At 41.4% G+C, this 25,512-nt stretch overlaps 1 protein-coding gene across 5 annotated transcripts in view; it reads left to right on the top strand.

The window, feature by feature from the left end:
* The window catches only part of SEMA5B (semaphorin 5B), a 266,971-nt gene that overhangs the window by 189,528 nt on the left and 51,931 nt on the right, over positions 1-25,512 (top strand). For all 5 annotated transcript variants that reach the window (XM_036386655.2, XM_036386657.2, XM_036386654.2 and 2 more), the window contains 6 exons: positions 7,615-7,713; positions 8,443-8,656; positions 11,226-11,511; positions 15,812-15,947; positions 19,412-19,619; positions 21,726-21,933. In XM_036386655.2, coding sequence (XP_036242548.1) covers positions 7,615-7,713; positions 8,443-8,656; positions 11,226-11,511; positions 15,812-15,947; positions 19,412-19,619; positions 21,726-21,933 — 1,151 coding nt within the window. The remainder of the gene's footprint in view (positions 1-7,614; positions 7,714-8,442; positions 8,657-11,225; positions 11,512-15,811; positions 15,948-19,411; positions 19,620-21,725; positions 21,934-25,512) is intronic.

Below are 25,512 nucleotides of genomic sequence, written 5' to 3'. Positions count from 1 at the left end.
GCAAAGGGTTTGCAAAAAAATGTCATGAGCAATGAGCATAATGCTCTGAACTGCTGAGTTTATGCTGATTGTGACACAGAGTTTGAAATCATTTGGTGGGTGCAGTGATCATGAGTGAAGTTTGGAGGAATGGAGGTATTCAAGCAGACTGTTAGGCACTTCTTGACATACAATTAGTGGCAAACAAAGGTGTTGACTAAGACTCTGACAAGAAGACAGGAAGCTACAAAGGCAGAAGGACTCTGCAGTAGCTAAGTAAACACTGATCTCCCAGGTCTGTCTCTACACTACCCTGTGAGTCCACAGCTGAGTCCCCTATACATTCATTGTTAGCTATACTGCAGAGAAATGACTCAGCACCAGCTAAAAAAGACCAGTTCAGTCTAGGGAGCTGATGAAGCTCTACTCCAGCTAAGTCCAGGTCTGACTCAGGATCTCTGCCCTTGGCTGGGTAAATGCAGCAGGTGAGGGCAGCACCATTGTGAACACTTCTGAATCTGCTGTGCAATGGTGGTACAAGGTGCAGAGATCTGTCTGCCTCAAGCTTGACTAATGGCAGGTTTCTACCCAGCACAGATAATTTGATGATAAATGTGTTATGGATTGTTAGACACTCAGATATGTGGTGATAGAGGCTAGAAATAAGGAGAACCTTTGGATCTTACATTAATTCACAGTGTAATTGCCTAAGTTATATGGCTGGTACATTTTCCTTGCCTATTTAATAATGTATGTATTTTAGGTGAAGCTTTCAAAACTGGCTCATGTATTAAAACACCTCTTTTATTGTGCCTGTTAAGTATGAGAAGATTCTTCCTGCTGCTTAGAAACTCTCTTCCTAAAATGCACAGAGCTGTACCCTAAGAAAAATAAGAAGCAGGAGAATAAAAGCCACAAAATGCATATCACAGAAGTATAATTATTATGATATAATAGTCACTTTCCATTTGAGTACCTATTGTCTAGAGGAGAGGCAGATGAAAAATCTGGGTCTTAGATAAAAGGTGAGAAGGTCCCTTTTTTCCTGACACCTTTGGCCATGAATTTCACTTGCTTATTCCTAAATTGAGCTCAGTGTCTATGTCTGTCTGCTGTACCTTTTTGAAAAAGATGGAAAGTTTTGCTCTGAGGGCCTGAAGCAAATGTGCTTCCTGTGCTTTGCTGGATTGTTCTAATGGCAGATTACCTTCCCTGGTAACATGTACTTTACTTTTTATTTGGATATAACTTCAGTTTTGAGTGAATGGGCTTCATTTTGCCCTTCTCTGCTAGATTAAAGAGCCCTTTAGTTATCAGTATTTATTTTTTACAGAGGCACTTACATGCTCTTTTCAATGCAGTACTTTGGTTTTTTGGTAAAATAAAAAGATGAATTCTGCAAGCCTCTTTCCCTAAGTCATTTTTCTACTGCCCTTGAATACTTTTTGTCTGTTTTCTGTATATTCCAATTTTTCACCTGTATTCCCTTGCAATTTCTCTAATGCCTAAGTGTGATTAAAACAGCCTCCACCCTCCTCAGTTCATATACATGGCAGTTTTGTAGCTCCTCTGCCTAAATCCTTTCACAGTTACTAGTTTTGGGATGAAATCTCCATGTTTATACATAAAGCCCTTTTGTTCCTCTTTCTTTGATGCATTGTATCTTTATAAAATGGGACATTGGCCTCACTGATAGTTGCAGCTTTTGCCATCTTTAGGTTAAATGTATGTTAAGAAAAATGTTGATACTGAGCTGGTAGCACCCCAGCTGGGGCTCCACTAGGACAGCAAGTTTATGAATGATTTCACTTTGAGGATTTTTTTAATCACAGTAATTTATCAGATTTTAATCACTTAATGTATAAGTTCCTGAACCTGGTTTTAAAATTAACTCTCTGCAATATATCATGCAGTATTAAAACAAACACCTCAGAAAAGTCTCTTTCATTGAAGTTATTTTTATCAACTGAAACTTGTGGTTTCCTCAAAGAAGTGTATATGCTTTGCTTGCCATGTCTCTGGAGAGCCATGCTGACTTCCACAAGTAATTTTTTTTTTTTTTTTTTTCAGCATTTATAAAGTGTAGCATGATCAATATCTTTAAGCTGTCCCCTGGAAAACATCCACATTACTGAGACAGTGCAGAGAACAAAGGCAGTGTTATGTTGCCTTTCTTTGTGTCTTCCAAAATCATCCAGAGGTTGTAGTTAAAATGAACGATGGGTAGAGCAGAAGGGGAAGAGATGTATTATATTTCATTAGCAGTTGCTCAGTTCCTTGTTTGTAATTGGTTTGTCTCTGCGTAACAGTCGCCATCCACCACATCTAAGGAATTTTGCCTAACATGGAAAATTGTGGCTTTTTCAAGATTAGAACTTTGGTCTTTCTTTTGTCTAAGCACCAAATTATTTGTTAATGTTCCAAAAGCAGCACACCATCACTTTAAACTGTTTAAAGAAACCATTTGTGAAAACAGTGAAAAATGGCAGTTCTTACATTCTGCCCTAAGAGCTTTGTGTAGCCAGGAGGAAGATGATGAACTAATAACACTTCTGGAGCAAGAAAGAAGTGAGATTAATATCTGATAGGCATCCAACAGGGTTGTCCCACTGCACTGCCAGTATAGCTTCTTCCCTCTTTTTGTGTGGTGTCCTGTTGCTGTGGATGCACAAGGTTACAGGGAAATCCTAGCCAAGGCTTCAGCCCAGTGGAATGGGATTGGTACATAGAAATTGCTGAGCTAAAGGAGGATTGAGCTATTTCAGGCCTTCCAGTGGTCATGTGTCACATAGAGGATGCTTATCTGCTTATCTGGTGGAACTGGGAAACTCCACACCATTTAGGAATAATAGACATCCAGGTAGGAGAGGCACCACAGAAATCCCCAGGGAAACAGAAATAGCTGGGAGGCCATCAGCTATTTTTACCCACTTTGTAACTGCTCCTAGAGACCTGAACCTACATTCCTATTATTTCTGCTAAGTTATCAATGCAGAATCAGCCCCCAAATGAATTTGATTAGAAATCTATTAAAGAACATTTGGCTAGAAAAATCATTAGCAATTCTCTTTGCTATCTGTTCCACTCAGAGGAGAAGGGTAGTGTGGCTGGGGTCTTGACTTAAACTGAGTAACAGACTTGCTTGTCCAAAGAAGTAAATACAGATATCTGAGAGTGTACCAATAGCAGGGCTCAAGAACCAAGTTGAGTCTTGATTATTTTTTATAAATTGGGATAAGCCCCAGCAGATAAATTAAATGTTTTCTGCACTCTAAAGTGTCACAGAAGAGGTAACTTGGAGTTCTGCTGGCTGATTCTCTGAACTCCAGGTTGTGCTCCAGGAGTCTGTGTTTCTCTACTGAGCATGGTAGAGTGTCTGCAGCAGCTATTTTACTCATACAGTGTATAACTGTAAAACATGTCAGTATGTGATGAAATAGTGTTAACCAATAATTAAAAAGGAGATCCCTGACAACAGGACTTGGGTAGTTTATTTAAACTAGAGAGCCATTAAAGTAATGCCTATATATAGCTATGCTTACAAAGAAAAATTCATCTGTACAATGAGATTAGGATTTATAACATTTTAGAACTCTGCTGTTAAGAGATGACAGAATAAACAACTAAGAAGCATCTACAGCTGGCTTATTTGCAGCAGCCTGAAACTTTTTGAGTTTTACCTCAAATGGAAGCTGCAGGTCAGCCCCTCCATTGCTGATCTGTCCACATGAATGAAGGCAGTAACAGAGCACCACTCTTGCTTCTCAGGTTTGAATTGTTCTCTCAAAGCAACCTGATGTCTCTGTGAGCTAGAAAGAGACCTGGTCCTGTCCACAGTCATGGACATACAGCATTCACAGACAGTGCATGAATAGTCATTCTAAATGCTACAAAAAATAAATAAATGAGAGTAGTCTTAAACTGAGGAGGGGGCAGGAAGGGGCTTCAGTGCAGTTTGTTCTGACTGAGATCCTGTGGCCTGTAGTGTTGAGCATTAGCAGTCATGACCTCTTCCTTTTTAGGAAAACAAGGGTCATTAGACTGGAGAAAAGTGATACCTTCTAAATTTATGGCCCTATCTCAATAAAGGGATGAGTACCAGGTAATTTTGGGGAAGGAGCAAGAACCTCAAAGTATGTAACATGCAATTCATAGGAAAATCAGAAATATGCTTAATTCTTTGGCAGTAAGCCACAGGTTTTTATCAGCTCTGCCATATATTTAATAATAATCCTAACTAATATAACTAAGTTATTCTTATTAACCATATAAATATGCAGTCTTCCCCCTTTATTTAAAACCTTAATCTCTTGATCCCTGTAATATCTTCTGGTGATAAGATTTGCAGACTGATCATACACAGATTTAACTGTCTGCTCCATAATGTGAGAGCAGGATCCAAATATTGTCTTGTCTGGACAGAGGTGGGTTCAAACTTGCCAAATTTTCTGCTTATATTACAGCCCATCTGATTTTTGCTTCCTGTGTGCCTAGAGTTTTCCAGCCACATGGAAGAAACTGCATTAAATAGCTCCTACTTTCTGTAGGGGTTTGTGAGATCATTTTACTAACCGGTTGCCTCATCTATGACTTGCTGCAGAGAACGACTTTTCAGAGCAAATCCAGGCTGGTTTAAGGAACACAGAGAGGAGGCTGTTCCTTGCTATTTATTTTGAGAATGGGGTAGTAAGAGAATCTAATTAAATCTCCCAGACACTGTCTTGAGAAAAATCCTGCAAGCTGGAGCATTTCAATGGTTTTGTTTCTTTGCTTTTGTTGGAGGCTTCATAGACTGATGTGACTGGCCATGGGTACAGCAATAAGAAACACGAGGTGAGCACTGTACTCTGCTTTGGGCCAGGCAGGTTGGAGAGATGTGGTCTGATAGTTGGACCTTTGTGTGTGTCCTCTAACCCAGTGTGTCACCACAGAGAGGTTAGCACCTGCAGTGTTTCCATTCCCCCAGCTGACAGAGCAGGGCAGACAATGTGCATCTGCTTCAGAACATTACTTTAAGTGTCTAAATTGCTTTGAGACCAGTGCATGGAATGAGCATATTATCACTGCTCTTCCTCCAGGAGCATGCAGTGCTGCTACCATCATCAGTAAGGCAGGTCTAGGGAAAATGTCTGCTCAGTTAACTCATAGGAACAACTACAGGTGGACATGGCCTACATCTAGCAGCATTATTTTTAAGCAGTAAAAATGGAGTAAAAGTGTGCAACAGATTAATCACTGCCAGTAGTCTGCAGCATATGGCCTTCCACAGAAATTCTTTTTGCGTGCTATCTTCTCAGCTGGGAAGATTTTACAGAAATTGAAATTTGTTAATCTGTAATTCAGCTCTGTGCAAATAAAGGGAAATCTGCAAATTAGGATTTTATATTTTTTTCTGGGCCGGGCTTTAGTTAGGAATACATTGTAGTACCTAGGCAGGAAAGGGTCCAGCAACGTAGCTGGTCTTAGCTGTTTTGGGTCAGAAGCTATGCTCAGACCTTTCACAAAGCAGAGAATGGTGGCAGTGGAGGGGGAGCAGGTAGGTATTCTCTTGTGTGAAATTTGAGTACAGAACTGCATTCTAGGTTAGATGGCAAATCAATCATATTCTGAAAACAACACTCTGTTGGGAGATGACCTAATACTTTTTTTAACAGCATTTGTTCGAGAATTTTTAGTACTTTGCAGTCAAATATATAGTGGTCCTAAAATTATGTGGGATTGAATAACTGCACTCTACAGAAAGAGGAATTACTTAACCCAGTCATGAAATGCAGACATCTCTTGGGCAGGAAGGAACTGACAGGGCTCCCAGCACCATGCAGCAATGATAAGAGAGGGCAGAGAGGATGGCAAGCCCTTTGTCTTGTTAAAGGAAGCAATGATACCATTATTCTCAACACAGCAGGTGGGACAGTGCTTCTCAAGGTCCTGTTTGATAGACTGATGCACAGTCACCATGACTGATCTGCTTCTGAAATAAAAAGAGTTGACTCAGCTATGAATCTAAGCTCTCATTTTTGGGTGCTGGGCATTGGCTATCTGATTCCTGCTGCCCCTGCTGCCCCTCAAGACTGGCAGCATGTGCTCTGTGGCACTCAGTAGCCTCTTTCCAGACTGGGCAAGTGCTCCTGGGCAGGCTCTGGAGTGGAGTCTGTGCCATTCAAAAGCAGGGATCACATATCATGTCCATGCAGTTGCTGTCTGTGGGTAGCACTGGCAGGTTTCCTGTTGGATCCTTTCTGAACAGCAAATGAAACAAGATAGTGTGTAATTCAGCTAAGCAAGCCCCTTCCTTTCCAGATGATAGGGGGTGTTTTTACACTGCTGAGTCTTGCAAATGAAGTCTTCTGGGGAATGATCAACCTTCCCAACATGGGAGCTTGCTGAATGATTGCTGCTTACAGGAGGGAGAAGTGGTGTCTGCAGCTGTAGGCTCAACTCAGTGGCAAATGATCTATTGGAGGGAAGAAAGCAAAGCAGCCTGGGTAACCCAGCTGAGGTTGCTATTTTTTAACAAGTTTCCTTTTCTGTTTATGGTATAACATAATAGATTTTCTTCCCTTGGAGCCCAGTGGGTGCCAGTCATTGCTCATATCCTCTCCTCTGAGGTGGCCCAGGGCCTGGGGCAGGCAGGCTGGTGCACATGGCTCATTGGGGCTCTTTGGGTGATCCTCGGGGCAGGTGGTGTTGCAGCCTCCTGCACTGCCTCTGGGAATTGCATACTAGTCTCTCACCTCCCTTTTCCTGTGTGTAATGTTGGAAAGTTCCTGCCCTATGTGGCCTCCTCCACCCCCACAGCTTAACTCCAGGAGATGCTCAGTTAGCCTGATTTCCACAGGTCTCTGGCTATAGGGAGAAAGAGAGACCATGGCTCTCTCTAACAACATGAAGGTTATTTTCTGAACAAAAAGGCAACTGCAGCCTTGTGCTGCCACCCCAGCACAGTGTGGGACAGCAGGACCCCCACACCTTTGGGGACTGGCATGTGGAGGGAGTTGCCTATTGGTACCAGCAAGTGGTCAAGCAACTGACACTGGGAACTTGCTATTTCTCCTATTTCTCACTGGCCTGGCCTGAAAGAGAAACTCCTTCTACCATGGAAAATCCTGAGCACACAATCCTCTGGGAGGCAGGAAGTAACAGCCTGTTCAAGCACGAGATTGTCTGACCAGTCTGGTCTATTAAAGAGAAGTTCCTGCTGTTTTCCTGCTGGCACTGGTTTGAATTACAGTGTAGACAGACCTGCTGTCCTTCACTGGTGAAGTTGGTGTCTGGGTAATGTTTTCAAAGCTGCAGCATTACCGGGAAAATAGGTCAGAAGTATCATCATGGAAAGAGGGGAAAATTTCTCCTCCACTCTAAGCAGAGCACAGAAAGAGGCACTTGTAGCTATGACAAAATTGACCTGATGGCTAACATCCTACCCCAGGACTGTGCAGGGCTATGGTTAGAGAAATAACCAGCAAATTGGGCTTGCTCTCCTAGACTGCTGGCTCCCTACAGCTGTGCACTGCTTGAGGCAACAAACCTCAGCCCAAGTTAGAGCTAAGGAAGGTGCATTCCTGCTGCAACACAGGTATTTTCAATGCAATAATATTTTAAAAAATCCTTTGTCTCTGTCTTGTGTCCCTATAGGAAGAGTGTCAGAATTATGTCCGAGTGCTGATTGTTTATGGCAAGAAGGTTTTCACCTGTGGTACCAATGCCTTTTCACCAGTGTGTTCCAGTCGACAGGTCTGTTCTGCCTCTTCTACAATGATGGAGAGGGTTGGATACATGCTCTAGGGAAGGACAGTCATTTGGCAGGCTATCATGGCTGCACAAAATATGTTCTAAATGTAGCTGACTGAAATTATGTTGGTTTTTGTCTTTGGGCTGCTTTGGGGCAATGACTGTGTCTACAGTTGGGGAACAAAAAGTTCATGTTATGGGTGAGTTTGGTCTGGACAAAGTGCTGCTCATGTAAACCTTGGGTATGGCACTGAAAATGGGAAATATAGACAAGCTTAGCTCTGAGTACCTCCTGAGCTAAACACTTTAAAGTTTCTTTAAAATAAATGGCAAAACTTCCTTTGGGTTCAAGGGAGGCAGGAGCAGGTCCAGAAAAAGTTTGTATGTTTTTTTAAGGCCAGTATATATTCAGGAGGTGTCTATAGAAGATTAAAAACCTGCACTTGCACAAGGAGCACCTGGTTACACCAAGGGGGTTTGGGCTTTATTGACTGGGAATGACCCTTTGTACAAAGCAGTAGGATCAGTGAGCCTCAGACACAACTTCTTCCATTGGCAAATGTTGGCTGTAAAGATCAATTTTCAGTAATCACTAAGATTACATTCTCCTAGCTACCTGATTTTTAAAAATCAGGGATTTACTCATAGGTACTCATGGGCAAACCAAATTCTTTATACCATTAAGAAAGTCAGATGCTCTTTAAATTTTCTTCTCTCTCCTTTTAAATACAGGTAGGAAATCTCAGCAAAATCATTGACAGAATTAATGGAGTGGCTCGGTGCCCGTACGACCCTCGGCATAACTCGACAGCTGTGATTACATCACGAGGAGAACTCTATGCTGCAACTGTGATTGATTTTTCTGGACGGGATCCTGCTATTTACCGCAGCCTTGGAAATGTTCCCCCACTTAGGACAGCACAATACAACTCCAAATGGCTCAATGGTAAAGTCATGTGGGTCACATCTGAGCAAGAGATGTATTAAAGTCAGCTTGACAGGCTTGTAAATCTTTCTCTCTCTTTTCATATTGAGATCCAGAGTTATGATGGGGAAGGGCTTCCGGAGCAATAATCAATGCAGCTTAGAAGACATTTAAAAAGAGCCTGGAATTATTTCAGAAAAGTTGATTTAGAATATGGAAAGTGGGTCTTATAGGCTACTTAACATATATATGGGTCTCATCTTGTGAGATGACCAAATACATCATTTTAACAAGAAAACCATTCAAAGATTTGAAGATCAAAATCAACTTAAAGCATCGTATTGTTGACCCAGTTCTGCAGAGTGATAGGCACTCTTTACTTCCCCTGACTCAGCTGAAGATGCCTGGTTTCAGTGCAAGATCACTCCAAAAATGAGAAATTTCACAGCACGTTATGTTCCATATGAGTCCATGCTGATGTGGATTTATAGTTATTAAAATCAGCTCTTACCCCAGTGTGATAATACCCTGCATCAAGCAAGCTATAGAATTTCAACCAGCAATCCCTGCACTGAGTCCACACCTTCCAACTGGGGCAAAGCACTTCTAGTCTGAGCAGACTATAGTGATGGAGACCCCAATATTCCCCCTATCTCCTTTTACCCGGTAAATTGACCAGATATTTTAAATATTTCTATTAGATTTCAGGACCTTTCAATTAAAGATAAGAGCAGTGGGACTGTGCACTCTCTGGAGCTTAATAAGACTGAGCTAGGCTTCTGCAGGCATCTTGAAGTCAGTATGGAGACCTGGAGTGCAAAGGAAAGGATGTCATCAGGAAAGACTGTGAATTAGGAACAAGAAGCATCATAGCCCATATACACTCATTGGAAACATGTTCCTTTTGTCTGTGCATGAATGCAAGATTCAGAAGGAAGCCACATTGGAACTGGGGAGTTTAAGGAAGACAAACAGTAACTGAAGTTCTCGTATGTGACCGGAAAAACTAATGTGACTCTTGGATTTATAACCTTGTGCAGCATTGGTGACATTGGAGTAATTTTGTCCTGTTCTGGCCACTTTTCAACAAGAAACAGAAAACCTGAAGGTGATTCAGAGAAGAGCCATTCAGTGATTTGAAACTTGGAAAGCCTGCCTCACAGTGAGAGCCTTAAGGAGCTCAATTTGTTTATCTTTCTGAAAAGGAGATAAAAGGTGTTTTGTTCATGATATGGAAGTACTTACATCAAGAGAAGATTTTGGAAAGGATAAAGTTCTTTAATCTAGCAGACAAGTCATGACAAGAACCTGTGATTGGAAGCTGAAACCAGATAATGTCAAATGGGAAAAGAAGTACAGGTTGCAGCTGGGTCAGTCTTTAGTGATTTGAACAAGTCCCTGAGGAAAGTGATGGATGTAAAGCCAGGTGACATTGTCCATTAATATCAGATCTCCTTCGAAAGATGTGGTCTAATTCTCCTGTTAGTTACTGCATCCAATGGTGGAATTACAGGGTGAAATTCTCTGGCTTGTGTTAGACAGAAGGTCAGATTGGGGATCACAATGGTCCCTTTCAGGTCCATGGTTAGTTTGAAGGAGAAGTTTGATAGGAGATGATTTGCAATGCCCTCCCCTCTGTACCATCATCTGCCTCCCAAATTTGCCTTGCAGCAGAAGTGGGCTGCCTTTCTGTGTTCTCCTTTCACTCCTGGGCTGCAGCTTTAAAGGAATCCTGTCCTTCCCTTTATTCTTCTTCCTTTGAGCACTACTCAGAAATTAACATTGTGAAAACACCCTATTAAACCAACAGGTATGGGGAAGGTTTGTTTGTTTGGTCAAATATTATTCATTGGCCAAACTTTTCCTTTTACCAAAGAAACTTTTAGGATAAAAGACTGTACACTTTAAAGCTTTGTTATATCCCAAACTAAAATATTTATTATTAAACCTACTAAATTCAAAGTTCTTTTCAATTCTTGTGAAAATAATACCAAAAATTTTAGGAGAAAAAGCATTAAGGAGAGCACATTTCACTACTGTCTGTCTCTGGCATGGTTTTATTTTATGGACATAAGATAATCTTTTGTGCCTAGAAACTGGAAAGGTTTGATGATAAAAGCCAGATGTGACAGTGCTGGGAGAGTAGCTTGAATGTTTCAGTGCAGCTGTCTGGGGAATCAGGCGGATGCACGCAGCATATTTAACACATCATAAGGTCCACTTCAAAAGTGAATAGGTGAAGCAGCCCAATGGGGAGACTTTATCTTGTCAAATGAGTATAGGTACAAAGAATAGTCATGCATATGCAAAATGTTGAACTCTGCTTTCACTGAAATCAGTAGCAGCTTTGCCAATAAAGTGGAGAAACAATGGGACCTTTCCAAGATTTGAAAAAAGGTACTAGAGCTATATCCTCATATATCATTATTCCCATCTACTGTTTTTATGTCCTCTGCTGATTCCAAACTCCCTGTGGTCCCAGCTTTGACAGGCTGCAAAAATGGAGCTGGCAGTGCAATGCATTGAGCAAGTCAGTGAGCATGGATTGATTTCTAACCTATATAAATCTCTTTAAATGTTTGTTTTTCAGAGCCTAACTTTATTGCTGCCTATGACATCGGCTTGTTCACCTACTTCTTCTTCCGTGAGAACGCGGTGGAACATGACTGTGGGAAAACAGTGTATTCCCGTGTGGCAAGAGTTTGCAAAAATGATATTGGAGGGAGGTTTTTGCTGGAGGATACATGGACAACTTTCATGAAGGCCAGACTGAACTGCTCCCGTGCTGGGGAAATCCCTTTCTATTACAATGAATTGCAAAGCACCTTCTACCTTCCTGAGCAAGATCTGATCTACGGTGTCTTCACTACTAATGTGTAAGTTGCACTGGCTTTACTGCCCTTCCTCTATTCCCAGCAGCCTGAGACTGACAATGTATTGATTTCTTAGACAGTCTGAGCAATCATTTTTGAAAGATCGTTTGGTAAACATGAAAGAATAGATAGATCTGTGTTATCCATCATGACAACATAGTCTTAGGACAGTGTTTTTAATCCATGGTTCAGATTCCTGGAGTCCATAAAAGGTGACTGTGCAGTTTTAGGGTAACTTAATTTGATGTAAACCTGGGCATTGACAGACCTCAGACTAATTGTAGGAACAGTCCAACTTGTGTAGTTTAGAGTGATGATCTAAAAATGACACAAGAGAAACACATTAATTTCCAGCCAGGCTAATTGCCTGGACAATCTAACACATTTGTGTGCACACTGGAGCTGACCCATGAGATGGACAGGTACACACACTTGGGAGAGAAGGGCTGGAAGGAGAAGAATGAGGCACATGGGATCACAATAGCCTAGACTGAAAACAACATCTATTGCAGTTGAACAGCACTGTAATAGCAAGGTCACGAGGGCCACAAGGCATTTAGCATTTCCAAGGCAGGATGGGGGGGGGACTTTACTTCTGGCAGACTGTTTGAGGTCCACAAATCAAAAGCAGTGATGGAACTCTCAGGGGAAGGTATGATTTCTGATACTTCATAATCACCTCTTCTTGGCTTGATATTGAAAAAACTTGTAATTGGAATGATTTAGTGTAGCTGTGAAAGCAGAAAGGAGAAGAGGAGTTAATTAAAAAATATATTAAAAAACTCATAATGTATATTTTTGAGTCAGGAAAGCTCGAATAACTTTTTCTCCGATGCCTAAGGCTAGGATGATAAGTTTCAAGCTATAACCAGTCTGCATGGTATTGAGTTTCAATAATACATGTTCTCCAGGGGGGTGTTAGCCTGACATGTAAACTAGAGAATGAAAATCTGAGTAGTTACTCCATATGGCAAATGCTCAAAGTGCCTTCCTTGTGCTGGGCAGCCAACTTGTTTGGGGTTTTTGTGTGCAGTGCTGTCCAATATGAATAAGGCCTGTTCCCAGGGAGCCCACAGAAAACCAAAGCAGTGAAGCCCTGCTGAAGTACAAACCCTCCTGTTTTAATGTGTCACCTCCTGGTGTGACAGGGCTTGAACTTCAGCCCTTGAAGTCACAAAGCATCAGCCCCAACTCCTTGAGCTAAAGCGCTGTTGGGAGCCTCACTGTGAGTCAACAGAGCCTGAATGTTCTTCCCCCTCTGTAAATTCCAAGAAATAGGTAAGTGTTTGGCCACCCTCATCCTCTTCCATGTTTTTTTTTTCTGTTCCATTGCCAATGTCAGTCAAAGTGAGCCAGCAGAGAAGCAACTAGAAAAAATAAACATGATTGAGCACTGCACCTTGACTGTGGGCTAGGGGAAGAACTGTCCTCAGATTGAAAGGCACATGAGTCATTCTTTAAAATCATTTAGAGGATATTTGCCAAACTTCTGAACATTAAAAGGAAATCTGGCTACTGCTTTGGGCACTTGAGCTGACCCCCTCCATTTTTTTTTTTTGCTGTTGGAGAGGACTTCTGTGCCCATAGTGATAATGTTTTATCTATCCATTTGCACCTTCATCCAGCCAAGAATGGAAGCTGGAAATGAGAAAACTATTAATAACTGTGTTTTATTTATCAAATTGGTGATGTTTTTGGACAATCAAAGGGGAGGCATAGACTAGCTTTGGCTGGGACAGTTCTCTTCTGCTGTGTCCATCTCCCAAGTTTAACATGAGATGTGATGAGTGTTACCTGTCTCCTCAAGGGACACTTGAGCATTCTTTGTACATCAGGGATGTAGGATCTCTCTTTTATCTTTTCAATATAATATAATATGCAACATTTGTGTAATTGAAGAAATTAGTAATTGATAACAACTGAAGTTAGATCAAATAGCATTTTGGGTCTACAACACAGTGTTCTTTTAAAAGTTCAAAGAGAAAATGCCCCAATTTGTCATCCAGCTAGAGAAATAATGGTAATTATTCTTTTAACTTTCACTGGGACTTATATCATGCTACATGAGCTCTGCATACCAAAGAGGGTTAATTTATGCACAAGTCTGAGATTCTTTGTGATAAAATGCCAACGCAACACAAAACTATGGTTTTGGTGTTTTTTGGTTTTTTGGGGTTTTTTTTTTGTTGATGTTTACAGGTATTTTTTACTTTGGAAGGTTCATGTTTATCAATTTAGGGTCATCTTATAAAAAAGGGGAATTAGTGGTTGTGGCAACACCCACGTATAGATTTATTGCTTCATGTTATGTTATACCCAGCTGAATCAGTGGGAAAGAGAGCTTTTGGGGGAAGCTGCTGATGAAATATTTAAGATGTTTTTATTAAAATTTTCTGGGAGGTAATAGAGAAAATGTTAAAACCTCTTTGAACTTAACCCATTCTTTAAACCAGCTAGTTAGTCACAGGAGGTAGGAGGTGGGAATAAAGGAAGTTGCACTTCACACCAAAACACAGGGGCCAGCTGCACCAGTTGATGTCACTGGCTTGAGACTGGGATCAAACTTTTCATAAGGAGGCATGGGAAATATGCCAGGCCACAGATGGAAAAGAAAATGGTCCACAGATTTAATGGAAAACCTCTTCCTTTCTCCTTTCCAGCCAAGAGAAAAGGTTAAACTATGAAGTCCTTAGCAGGTCCCTAAAAATATTCTTTTTTTTTCTCTTTCTTTTAAGTATTTTCATTAGACTAGTGGAATTTTATTCTTTCTTTTCCTTTTTCATTTTCTCCCTCATTGTCTTTTTTTTTTTCTGTGTGTGCCTCAAGGCATTTACTTGTCATCCATCATTAGGTTTGTCTTAAAGGCTGCTGTCTGTGAGCATGCACTGCATCAGCAGTGTTCAGACAAAAGTGGAGAAAGGTTTGCCTGGCATTGCTTTGACATGTTCAAAGTGAGCTACTCCATCATTCTGGGGATGCAAGGGGCAGGGGGGAGCAGAGAATGGGAAGGCAAAGCAGGAAGTTCTTCCTAATGTTGTATTGCTAGGAAGAAATATGCTGTGAAAGAATCTGTTCTTCTGCTTTCCAGCCTGGAATGGTGAAGAAAGGCTTTTTTTGTGTGTGCAAGAGAGTGTAATTATTGGTTTAGTTAAAAAAAAAAAGCAAAAAAGTGTTCTTTTCAGGGAATTCAAATTGCCTTAATTAGCAAAAAGATTCATACAGAAGGGCTTGGGTTATTTAAAAGGCACCGTGATGAATCAGTCTCTCATGCTGGCCCTATTTTTAGTTTTATTTTGATATCTTTTTCTCTAAACCGTGTAGTTTTTCTTAAAAAAAAAAAAAAAAAAAAAGGGAGGGGGAGGAGGGAAGAACTGGGAGCAGGTTTGAATTTCAGGTCATCACTTATCAAATGTCCCTGTGAGTCAGTTTTGTTAAGGTCACCATCTAGGAAGTGCCCTCCAACCCTCTTGAGGCAGGAGGCGATGAGCTGGCTCAGGTCCCTGCAGAAGTGAGTCCTCCTGGCCTGAAATGGAGCAGCAAAGGCCAAGTGATCTGTGTGCAGTGTGACTGGGCAGCCCAGCATCGCTAAAACACACTCCTTTCCAAAGAGTCCTTCCCACAGCAGCATTTCCCTCATCGTGCTGTGCCTCCCCTGGCTGAGGGTGCTTCAACAGTCTGCCCCAGACAGATCCTGTTCCCACCTGGGAACACACAGAAGTGAACTGTGGTCATTTGAAAACAGAGGTTTTCATGAATTAGCCAGACCTTTTTGCATGCTGAGCTGCTGTCAGAACCAGCTGGTTTGTCACTGTCACCTTTTCCCTTCCACTGCATATATATAAATATAATACTAAGTGATATATTTTATAGCTGAAGATTTCAGGAACCTGTAGAAACAGAATTTCACCTTGAGAAATCACAAGAGATTAAAAATTAGCTTGTTTGTAGATGGGTTGTTAAAAAAATAAAAGTAAAACCAGACACAAATAATCCATGCAAATTAAACTGTATTCACCTTTCTTGTCAGAACTGCTTCCATGGCCCTTTAATCTCTGACATTTTAAAACCAAACTTTAAATTCATTCTCAAAATTGTCACGCAAGTCATCTGCATTTTACAGTTTATTTATTTATTTATTTATTTATTTATTTATTTATTTATACTCCCTATGAGACTGATATCACTGTACATCTACCTAGCAATTTACATGTATTTTCTTTGAGTGGAGTTTGATGTCTGTTATGATGAAAATGTCAATGTTCTAATGATTAAATTGATTTTTTTTTCCCCTCCCCTTTTCCAGAAACAGCATAGCTGCCTCAGCAGTGTGTGCCTTCAATCTGAGTGCCATTACTCAGGCATTTAATGGCCCCTTCCGCTACCAAGAAAACCCAAGATCAGCCTGGCTGCCAACGTTGAACCCCATCCCAAATTTCCAGGTACTGCTGTTGCCCTTCAGTTTGCTGCAGTCCCTCTGATGTTCTGTCCCTTCAGGGGGTTGATTTGTGTAGGGCTCATTTTTCCAGGTAGACCCACGGTACCGATAAATTGTATTTCTCCACATTTATGAGTGTTTTAGTCTGTGGAGCTCCTAGCCACAGAATTCATGGCAAAAATTGAATGGTTTAAGGAATAATAAAAATGTTCTGGGTTTTTTTTATAATAATGAATGATTTAAATCTCTGTTGCACTTATCACTGACATGTGCTCTGAGGATGTGATTCTCACAAGAGGACATAAGGCATGTCCCTACTAGAACTGGGGAGGACTGAAAGCTGAAGCTGGACAAAGTCAAACTAGAATGGAGACAATCTATATTTTTTAAACAAGAAAGGTAATTAACCACTGTGACTCTGCAAGGAAGTGATGAATTTTCCATCACTTGATAGGGCCCCTAAGGCTACCAGCGCTTCAGTGGAAGATGAATGACTTTCTAACACATGGTAGCTCAGCCAGAAGCCATGGACATGTTGCCACAGTAACTGGTGGAAGGGGACACATGAGGATTGTCACAGGATTGTTCCTTCTCCTTTTAAAAATCTTTGAGTTTATGAATGAGTAACTTTCCAGGATTATCAGTTAAAGTAATTTTGAAAATTATAAAACAGCTTCAGTTGCTTTATCACCAGATCCAGTCAGTGTAGGGCAGAGTATGTGTATGACAGCCCTGACAATCCTGAGTCTTCTGGAGCATGAGCCCATTTTACAGCTCAGCTCCTTCCCAGAAGGGGAATCCTGGGGAGGATGCACTTGTCTTCATGTCCTTGCTTCCCCATGGCAAATCCTTTCAGCCTGATTTTCTGAATCTGGCTCTCCTTTATTATGGCAAATATACTGAGGCTGCCTGCAAGTGCCATCTGCCTTCAAACTGATGATGTCAAGGACCTTCCAAAAAGAACTCTAGAGTTGCCTGAAATCACAGCAAGAGCAGATGGGAGACAGGTCTCTGCTGCAGGCAGGGACAGCCTTGTCTTCCTGCTGAGGAACCTGATTTCTTCTCCTGAATTCCCTCTTGGCACCTGACTGAGGGCTCCTGCCTGTATGAGGTGGGACAGGCTTGGCCTCTTGATCACCCTCTCAGCTTGGTGCATTCAAAACCAAGAAACAAAGCCCTGCTGAAGGTCCAGCCATGCCCAAACATAGCTAGGTTTTTGTTGTTCTCGGTTTGTTTTTTTTTTTAATTTAAAGGGAATATTATGGCAAACTGAGAATCAAGGAATTTCTGTCCCTTGCTTGGCTAACCCAGAAGGAATAGTAAAGGACTTTGGAAGGCATTTCCATGTAGAGAAAAGTATCAGATAAAATGTGGAGTATAAAGATTGCAGCAGCAAGATGAAAGAAAAGGGTCAGAGGAAAATAAGGAAAGGAAAAAAGAGGTATGTGGTAGACAAAAGGAAGATTGCAAGAAGAGATTAAGATGTTTTTCAAGTACAGAAGGAACAAGAGGTCAGTGAGGAGCCTTAAGGAGATGACAAGGGTAATTTAGTGACAGAAGAGGCAGATATTGCAAAAACATTAAATTAATTTTTGTGCCTCAGTGTTCACAAAGAAAGATGAGGGAAGCATGCCAGAACTTTTTTTCTTGCAGAGAGGAAGGAGAAATACTGAAGGATGCAGAAGACCAGGACAGTACAGATAATCAGGAAATTAGAACAAAACAACATTAAACCAAATCAGAGGGATGCTGCGTCAGCACATGAGCTGCCAATAGACCAAAAGAATTATCTGTGACTTGCTGAGAACAGAAAACAAAACCAACAATGACATTCCTGCTACTGGGACTCCTTTTAGGTGATGCTCTAGAAGGAAAAGTGAATGGGGAGAAAGGTATCCAAAGGAAGACAGTGGTGAGAACAAGGAGCATAGGATACAACAAAAGAGAGAGATCTAAGTACTCTTTAGAATCTGGGATGAGTCAAGAACTAAAAAAAGACCATTGCAATAGAAAAAAGTTTTAAAACCCACCTGAGGACACATAAAAAACCCACAGATGTTTCCTTAATCTGGCTATTCAGGAAGATGCTTAAATTGATTTTAAAGTGACCATGTTCATAGGTTGTGAGAATCAACATAACTGTTCTCCTAGTTCACACAACATCTAGACTATTGTAAAGCTTAGTACACCAGCCACTGGAATCCATATTTACTGTGTGAATGTGTGTTAAATCCCTGACAACTCATTTTAGCACACAGTGGGAGAAGGGCTGCGTGGTGCACCCAGGAAAGGCAGCAATACCTCCAAGGGTTACTGTGATGTGTATGGAGAGTGTGCACATGGGGAATTTGTACACTGCAGCTCAACTGCTGTAAATCAGCATCCTCATTAACAGTGTTTGACTTTTCTTCAAGGAAAGCCCAAACACCTGGATCCAAAATGAGGAAAAATAAATGTGTAGGATTTTATTTCTAGTGAAATTGCTCAGGTGTGAGTTTCATTTAGTGAGTAGTGAAGTTGTTCATCAACTGAATATGGGACTTGGCAGGATTTGGTTGTACCACTGTCTCCCATGGTCTTGGGAAGATAAATAACCAGTCACCCTGCTGCCTTTTGGAGTGATAAATTTTTTGCCCTCCAGGCATGATATTGTAGGGAAGAGTGAGATCCAGCCCCAAGAATTGACATCGACCAAAAAAGTAGCACTGGCTTTTGAAAATATTGAGTTATAGAGATTAATCTAAGATGGCAACTCAGGCCCTAAAATGCATTATCCACTGGTTTAAAAGACACAAGATGGCTGTTTTTCTTCCCAGATCTTGCTGTACAAGGGAATTGAGTCCTGTTTCAGTGCCTCCCTTGGTGCTGGAGGATGGGTAGTCATGGCTTGATCTGGTATTTGCTGTTAGGAGAAAAGGGGTGGGGGGAGCTTGTTGTGAACCTGCCTTGCTTCAGATGCAGCTGGGGGAGCCTGTCCAGAGGGGAGCTCATCAAAGAAAAGCAATGTGGCAAGTTTAGTTCTTTGATGCAAAACCAGTCCATTTTTAGGTTTTTTAAACTCCAGGTTTTGTTCATTGTACAGACTGAGATGCTAGGTAGTGTCTGAAATATTTTAAGGATTTATCACCACAAAAACTTTCTCTCCACTGCCACCTTTAAATGTTTCTACCGCTAGTTTTAATTCTTTCTTTTTCTCCATGGTTTGTTGAAGGCTTTTGCCCTTCTGTTGTGCTGGTTGAGGGTATCACAAGGGAATGAAACTCCACATTGCTGGTCAGTGGACCTAGGAGAAAAGTTTTCATAGAGTGGGCTAAAGGCCAAATCTGGGCTAAGGAGCTATGATCAGGCTACGTGCCTGATCCCGTGACCCTCACACAGACCCACCTCCCCAGGAAATCAACAGGACATGAGTTTCCATGCTGGGCTGGGTAGATGATGCACTTTCTGAAATGCAGTTTTCTGGTTTAGTGTGGGACACTGAATGATGACAGCCCTAACGAGAACCTGACGGAGAGAGTTCTGCAGGACGCTCAGCGCCTGTTCCTGATGAATGATGTGGTGCAGCCAGTGACCGTGGATCCCTACGTGACTCAGGACAGCATTCGCTTTTCCAAACTGGTGGTTGATATTGTTCAGGGGAAGGATACCCTCTACCATGTCATGTATATTGGAACAGGTAAGAGTGTGAGGGCTTCGAACAGTTCCTCTTGCTTGCTTGTAGAACTAGCAGCCCTGGGAGCCCAATTGCAAAGTCCTTACACAGTTGTCATTCAATATGATTTTGGTACAAAACTGTATGGAAGTTGTTTGCCTGAGTAAATTAAAAGCAGGATGGAGGACTTGAGGCAGAGTCCCAAGTGGTCAGACTATAAATCTCCATTGTGTTTAAAAAGAACAATAATATTTTCTCCCTCTTATATAAACACATTTCAACTAATCAGGCTAATAAATAAAAGTGGGGAAGAGCAGAGATGGCTGGAATGCTCATGTGGTTTCATGTATGTCAGTTGCCTCTCAGTGCTATGACAGACCCGTCTCTAAATAAGCAATAATAATGCATAACCTCCAGGCTTGCCCAGGGATTTAATTGTGTCTTTCTTTGCACTTTCATGGTCCCACTAGTGTATAGCTTCCAGTGCTTTTGGGAATGGGCATTCACTGAAGTTTAAGGCAGATAGGGAAGCTGAGTGTTTCTTTTGTGGGAGTATAGCAAGCCAGTGGTAGAATTAAGTGTATGATTTAGGCTCTTGATTTTGACTTCCATCCACTAATTAGCAGAACCTGTTGCCTCTTCTGAAAAGCACAGGTATCTTGGATAAGTGAAAATGCTGAAGAAGGACAAAGTGTTATAAATAGTTGTCTTAGCCCATAGTAATACTAATGATACAGGTTAAATTAAATAGTTTGATTAATCAGAGCATATGGCCAGCCTCTTGGGTATAATGTTGTTATCCTCTGCAGCAGAAGCTTTGACTTTAAAATAAGATGGATAGTTTCCATAAGTGTTCATTTAATCCCACATCTGAATGCAGAGTCATTGCCTTATTCTCATGTTTAGGAGAATGGATCTTCAGGACTGTGTTATAATTTTTTTAACTTTTACCACCACTTATTTCAAAAGTGATTGTCTTGGTTTATTATTTATATGTTCTAGCAACACTCCCAGTATGGGAACTCCTTGAACATTGATTATGATGAGAGGATTGTACTTAAATGGAAATACCACATGATTCTGCCAATATGATATCTTGATATTTAAAGTGAGGGGTCCAAGCTACAAAGCCTTACAGAAAGTTGGAATACTTCCTGCCTCATATCATTAGTGTAGAAAGTTCCAATGCCATAACCTTAACTACTTACTCTTGTTTGCTTTATGGCCCTGGTTAGTGGTGGCTGAAGAGTAAGATCTGCTGAAAATGTTTAAACCTGTGAAATGCTTCAGTAGAGGCAGCCCTGAGCACAAATTCAGTCCTGAGACTAACTGAGCCCAAACTTTTGTCTTGTTCCACATGTAAGTGAAAGGGAAACTTCACATGGTGGCCAACCCCAACATTATAAATTGCTGAGCTTTGGCACCAGTGCAGAAGTTACTGGAACAGAAAGATTAAGTTTCATGAGCCATCCGGCTGACAGTCCTCTTGGGAGTATCAGTGAAAAGTGGTGTGCATTAATCTCCCACAGCTTAGCAGATCTTTAAATTGTTTATCTAAGAGCACTGTGAGCACAAACATGTATGTTTCTGTGTATGCGCTCCTCATGCCATAACATCCCCTTGTCAAGCTGGCTTCTTCCAGGAAGAGGATCAATTAGGTCTGTGACCCATGCAGTCATTATGGAGGCCTCAGAGATTTCCAGCAGGGCTGCTGCATCTGTTGTCATTTGTCATGACATCAAATCACACTAATCTGCTCCATAAACCACTAGAAATACAGACTAAAGGCACCAGAAATGATTCTTGCCATCCTGGGTCACCTTGCTCTGTAACTCTCTGGTAACGGGACCGGACTCCCCTGCCTCAGTGCTCCAACTGGGAAAAACTGCCAGGTGCTCACTGTCCAGATGGTTCCCATCCTTCTGAATTCCCATTTAAGTGCATTCTCAGGTGGTTTCTGCTGAGGATTGTAACGATGTAGCTGGAGCTCTCTACCATGGGCAGCAGGTGACTCAGAACTAGGTTAAACCAGCTCTGTAAAGGTGACACTAATATGTCCCTCTTTAGGCAGGTATGCAATGAAGCCACTGCCTCTAAGATTTACTTGTGCCTTGTTTCTTGTTCTATTAGAGTATGGCACCATCCTGAAGGCCCTTTCTACCACCAACAGGAGTCTGAGGAGTTGTTATTTAGAGGAAATGCAGATCCTCCCTGATGGACAACAGGAAGCAATCAAGAGTCTCCAAATCCTACACAGCGACAGGTCGCTCTTTGTGGGTCTAAATAATGGAGTGCTAAAAATTCCTTTGGAGAGATGCTCCATGTACAGAACAGAAGGGTAAGTAAATTTACAGCTCTAATATATCCCTGCTGGAGTGCATCTCCTGACAGATACATGCATAACAGGAGCAATGAGGATAAGCAATATAAGCTTTTTTTTTTTTTTGGTAAATGTTAATTAGTCCTCTTCAGAAATTAATCATATGTTTACCAAGTAAGGGTTTACAATATTTACTTCTGCTTTTGTGGGGTTTTTTCAACATCATATTATAGTGTTGCTTTTATTAAGTCCATGTGTTTTCCTGGTTCTTATTGGCAGTATGGCTGAGGGTTTTTGAATTTGGGTTGCAGCCAGCCTTTCCTTGCTTATCGGAGTGATCACCTCTCAAACATAGGATTAGGCAGGGCTGGGCTCTGTGGCAACTTGTTATTGCTTTTGGAAATCAATAGTTCATCTCAACTATGTGTGACACCTCTTACACCTGGATAGATTCTGTGCCTTGATTCTACCTTATAAAGAGAGTAGGAAAAATGACTCCTTCCTAATTGTCTGCCTTGGGTCCAGAGCAATCTTCTACACAGGACTATAGAAGGTTTTTGCATCCAAATGGTGCCTCTCCATTTAAGCAGGTGAAAATGTGATAGCAGCTGTTTGAGACAGATGCTGAAATATTCTCACTGGGTGCTATGGGCATTTACTTGTTTACATCTCTTTAAAATACTTTTCCTTCTCCTCTCATACTTTTGCCTTGCTTCTCTCTGTGAGAGTTTTGTGTGAAACTGATGTCCTCTGTGCTAGACAAGAGGAAGGATTTTGTTAGCAACATTTAAACAGATTCCCTCTTCCATGGCCTACTGCAAGATGTCCCTGTTCTCCTGCCAAAAAAACTGATATAGAAAATGTCACCTTAACTTTATTTTCAACAAGTAGAGTTTATCTATCAGCTTGTCTAAATCCATGCATGTCTAAAACAGACGGACACAAAAGTGTTTAGTAAGAGAAAACCACAGCTGGAAAATGCCATCCTTTCCTTAGCCCTTAAAAGCAGAGATTTTAAAAGGTAGAACATAACAGCTGTCCTTTTCAGGCTGTCCTGTAGTCTCAGTCTGAGAATATTTATGTGTGTATACATATATATGATCCAGTTTCAAGAGAAATGAGTTCTTCCTTTCCTTTCCCCTTCCTAATCTTGAGTTCAGCTTTCCAGTAATTTATAGATGCTGTCCTATTTTCAGCCTGCCCAAGTACTTTGTATGACACTTCCATTAAAATTCAAATGTTGGATGTTTGCTGAATTGCCTTAAAATGGGGCAAGCTAGAAAAAAGAAGTGACTGGAGAGCAGACAGGTGGGTTATCTCACAGGACCACCATATTTAGGTCCTGGAGGCTGCAGAGCAGCCTTGTATAAGCTTATCCCAGCAAAACAAAAACCTTTCCTCACAGAGGTTCCCTTGCCTGCTGGTGACCAAAAGCAGCCTCAGTTTTATGCACTGTATGGCACTGAGGCCTGGCTGAAATTACTGGGAAGTTTGTGTACCACTGCGGGTTTTTTTTTCTAAAACAAACTTCCTGGAGGCAATTTTGAGTGAAATGAGAAAACGGCCCAGTTCTTCAGGGTTGGGAGACTCAAATTTTGCCTCCATTGACTAGTTTCATGATAGAAATCACCATCTGGGCAATAGCAAGGTACATTAGATAGGTCCTGATGGCATGGTGGGGTGTGATGTGGGAGGCCAGAATTTGCTGAATTTGAGTGCTGACAATTTAGTGCTCTTGTGTACCTTGCAAACCATCCTTGTGAGTGAGTGTTGTGCATTTGGAAAAAGGAAGGAAAAAAAATGCAGGAAAGCCAAGAAATTCCATCATTTATTTATTTGTTTGAGAGAATGTTTATGATATTATTATTACATTTTAGACTTAGAGTTTTCCTTTTTTATTTTTTTTTTTATCTAGGAAATTTTCAAGTGCAAATTTTTCAGCTGCAGGTGTTAGAACCCTTCCCCCCCTTAGCATCCTGGCTCTGTAGGTGATAAGTCAATTTGACCTCCTTTGTATTTCTTTCAATCCTGAACAATATCAAGAAGGATATTTTAATTTCCTCCAGTGCATTCCACCTGGCACTTCTCCTGGGCTGTGATTTATTGCTTATTGTTGTGTCTATATTTAATACCCGCCAATATTCAGCCACTATGGGTAGAAGGGCTCCCGCCCCTACAATACTCCCTGCTTACTTTTTTGTTGTGCTGTGACTTCGTGACTGGCCTCCTTGAAAAGCTCTGGTTTCAGCAGCTTTTATAATGTAATTGTTGTGGTGGGGCGGCTCGGAAGCTTGGAGGTGATGGAGAGAATTTGTGCCTCCCAGGCAGGAATACCAGCGTTGTTTGTTGTAGACTCTGCCTTCTCTTATCAGGAAACTTTTCAGCCTTTTAGACCCTGGGGGCTGATGTGGGTTTATGATTGCTGATACAGAGCTGTTGCCTTCAACCTGCCTTCCTCTTCCTCCTCCTCCTCCTCCCTGGAACAGGCAATCATATCGAGAGAAAATTGACCCTAGCATTGATCACGACCAGCGATCTTCGCTGCTCTGCAGCTTTAAAACCTCGGGGCTTGCTACTGAGGCTCACAATTGGGGCAGAGGGAAAAACAGCAGCAAACAGCAAACAGGAGAGATGGAAAGGGATAAGAATTTCTGCCATCTCCTTTACTGTTTGTTTATTGACACAGCACCAATTTAATCTCTTAAATGGTGACCAGTAAGTCAGCCCCGTGTCTTGATGTAGTGAGTGTCTGAGCAGTGTTTTGTGTGTGCCCACTGACCTGTCTCAGTCTGTCTTTTCAGAACAGCCACTCTTAGCAACAGGGACACAGGAAGACATCTGTAATGTCAGCTGCCCAAATTTACAGGCTGGACTTGGCTGCAGGGTGTGCGTGTGTGTTTCTGGTGTTTGTCTTTCCTGCTCTCCTGAGTGCTGCCGTTCCCCACTCACTGGAGACTCTTAGGAAGATGTCCAACATGAGCAAAATCTACAAGCCCTTTGAATATGCAGAATGTTTTGAAGGTTGCTTTGTTGGGTAGTAGTTTGGCTGTGCTTGCTGCTGAATTTTGCATGGCTTTGAAATCTTTGTAACTTCCCTGCAATTTTCAAATGAGCTTCAATTTTTTTACTTCAAGTTGCCCCCAAGCTTTGGTGAGGAATATTTGAAGAACCAGTACTGCAGCCTTATCACTGACACCACTGTATCTTTAGAATGTGCCTGAACAAAATCCCAAATCTGAATTTCAGAGCTGAGGACCTCAGATCTGCAGCATTATTTTCAGGTGGGATGTATCTGTAAGGCATAGTTTAGTAATTTTTTTCAAAGGCTGAGGTGCAGTTATGCATTTTTAGAATTGCAATCAGACAGATAGGAAAATGAAGCTGGTTGTTACAAGGAATAGTTTATGATCTCTTTCTGTTGACTCTTTGCAGCATCAGAACCATGGGCCTCTGAGCACATGGAAACCCTGAGGTGGGCCAAGGATTTTGATTGCACATTTAAATGAGGAAAAGAAAATGTTTGGAAATAAGACCAGACAGCCTCTTGAATACCCACTCCTTCTCCTCTCCCTGTCCTGAGCAGTTTTTTTTAATGTA

Source organism: Molothrus ater, chromosome 7 (assembly GCF_012460135.2).
Source record: "Molothrus ater isolate BHLD 08-10-18 breed brown headed cowbird chromosome 7, BPBGC_Mater_1.1, whole genome shotgun sequence".
Lineage (NCBI taxonomy): Eukaryota > Metazoa > Chordata > Aves > Passeriformes > Icteridae > Molothrus > Molothrus ater.
Note: the sequence above shows the minus strand (reverse complement) of the source record. Positions and strands in the feature narration are given on the sequence as shown.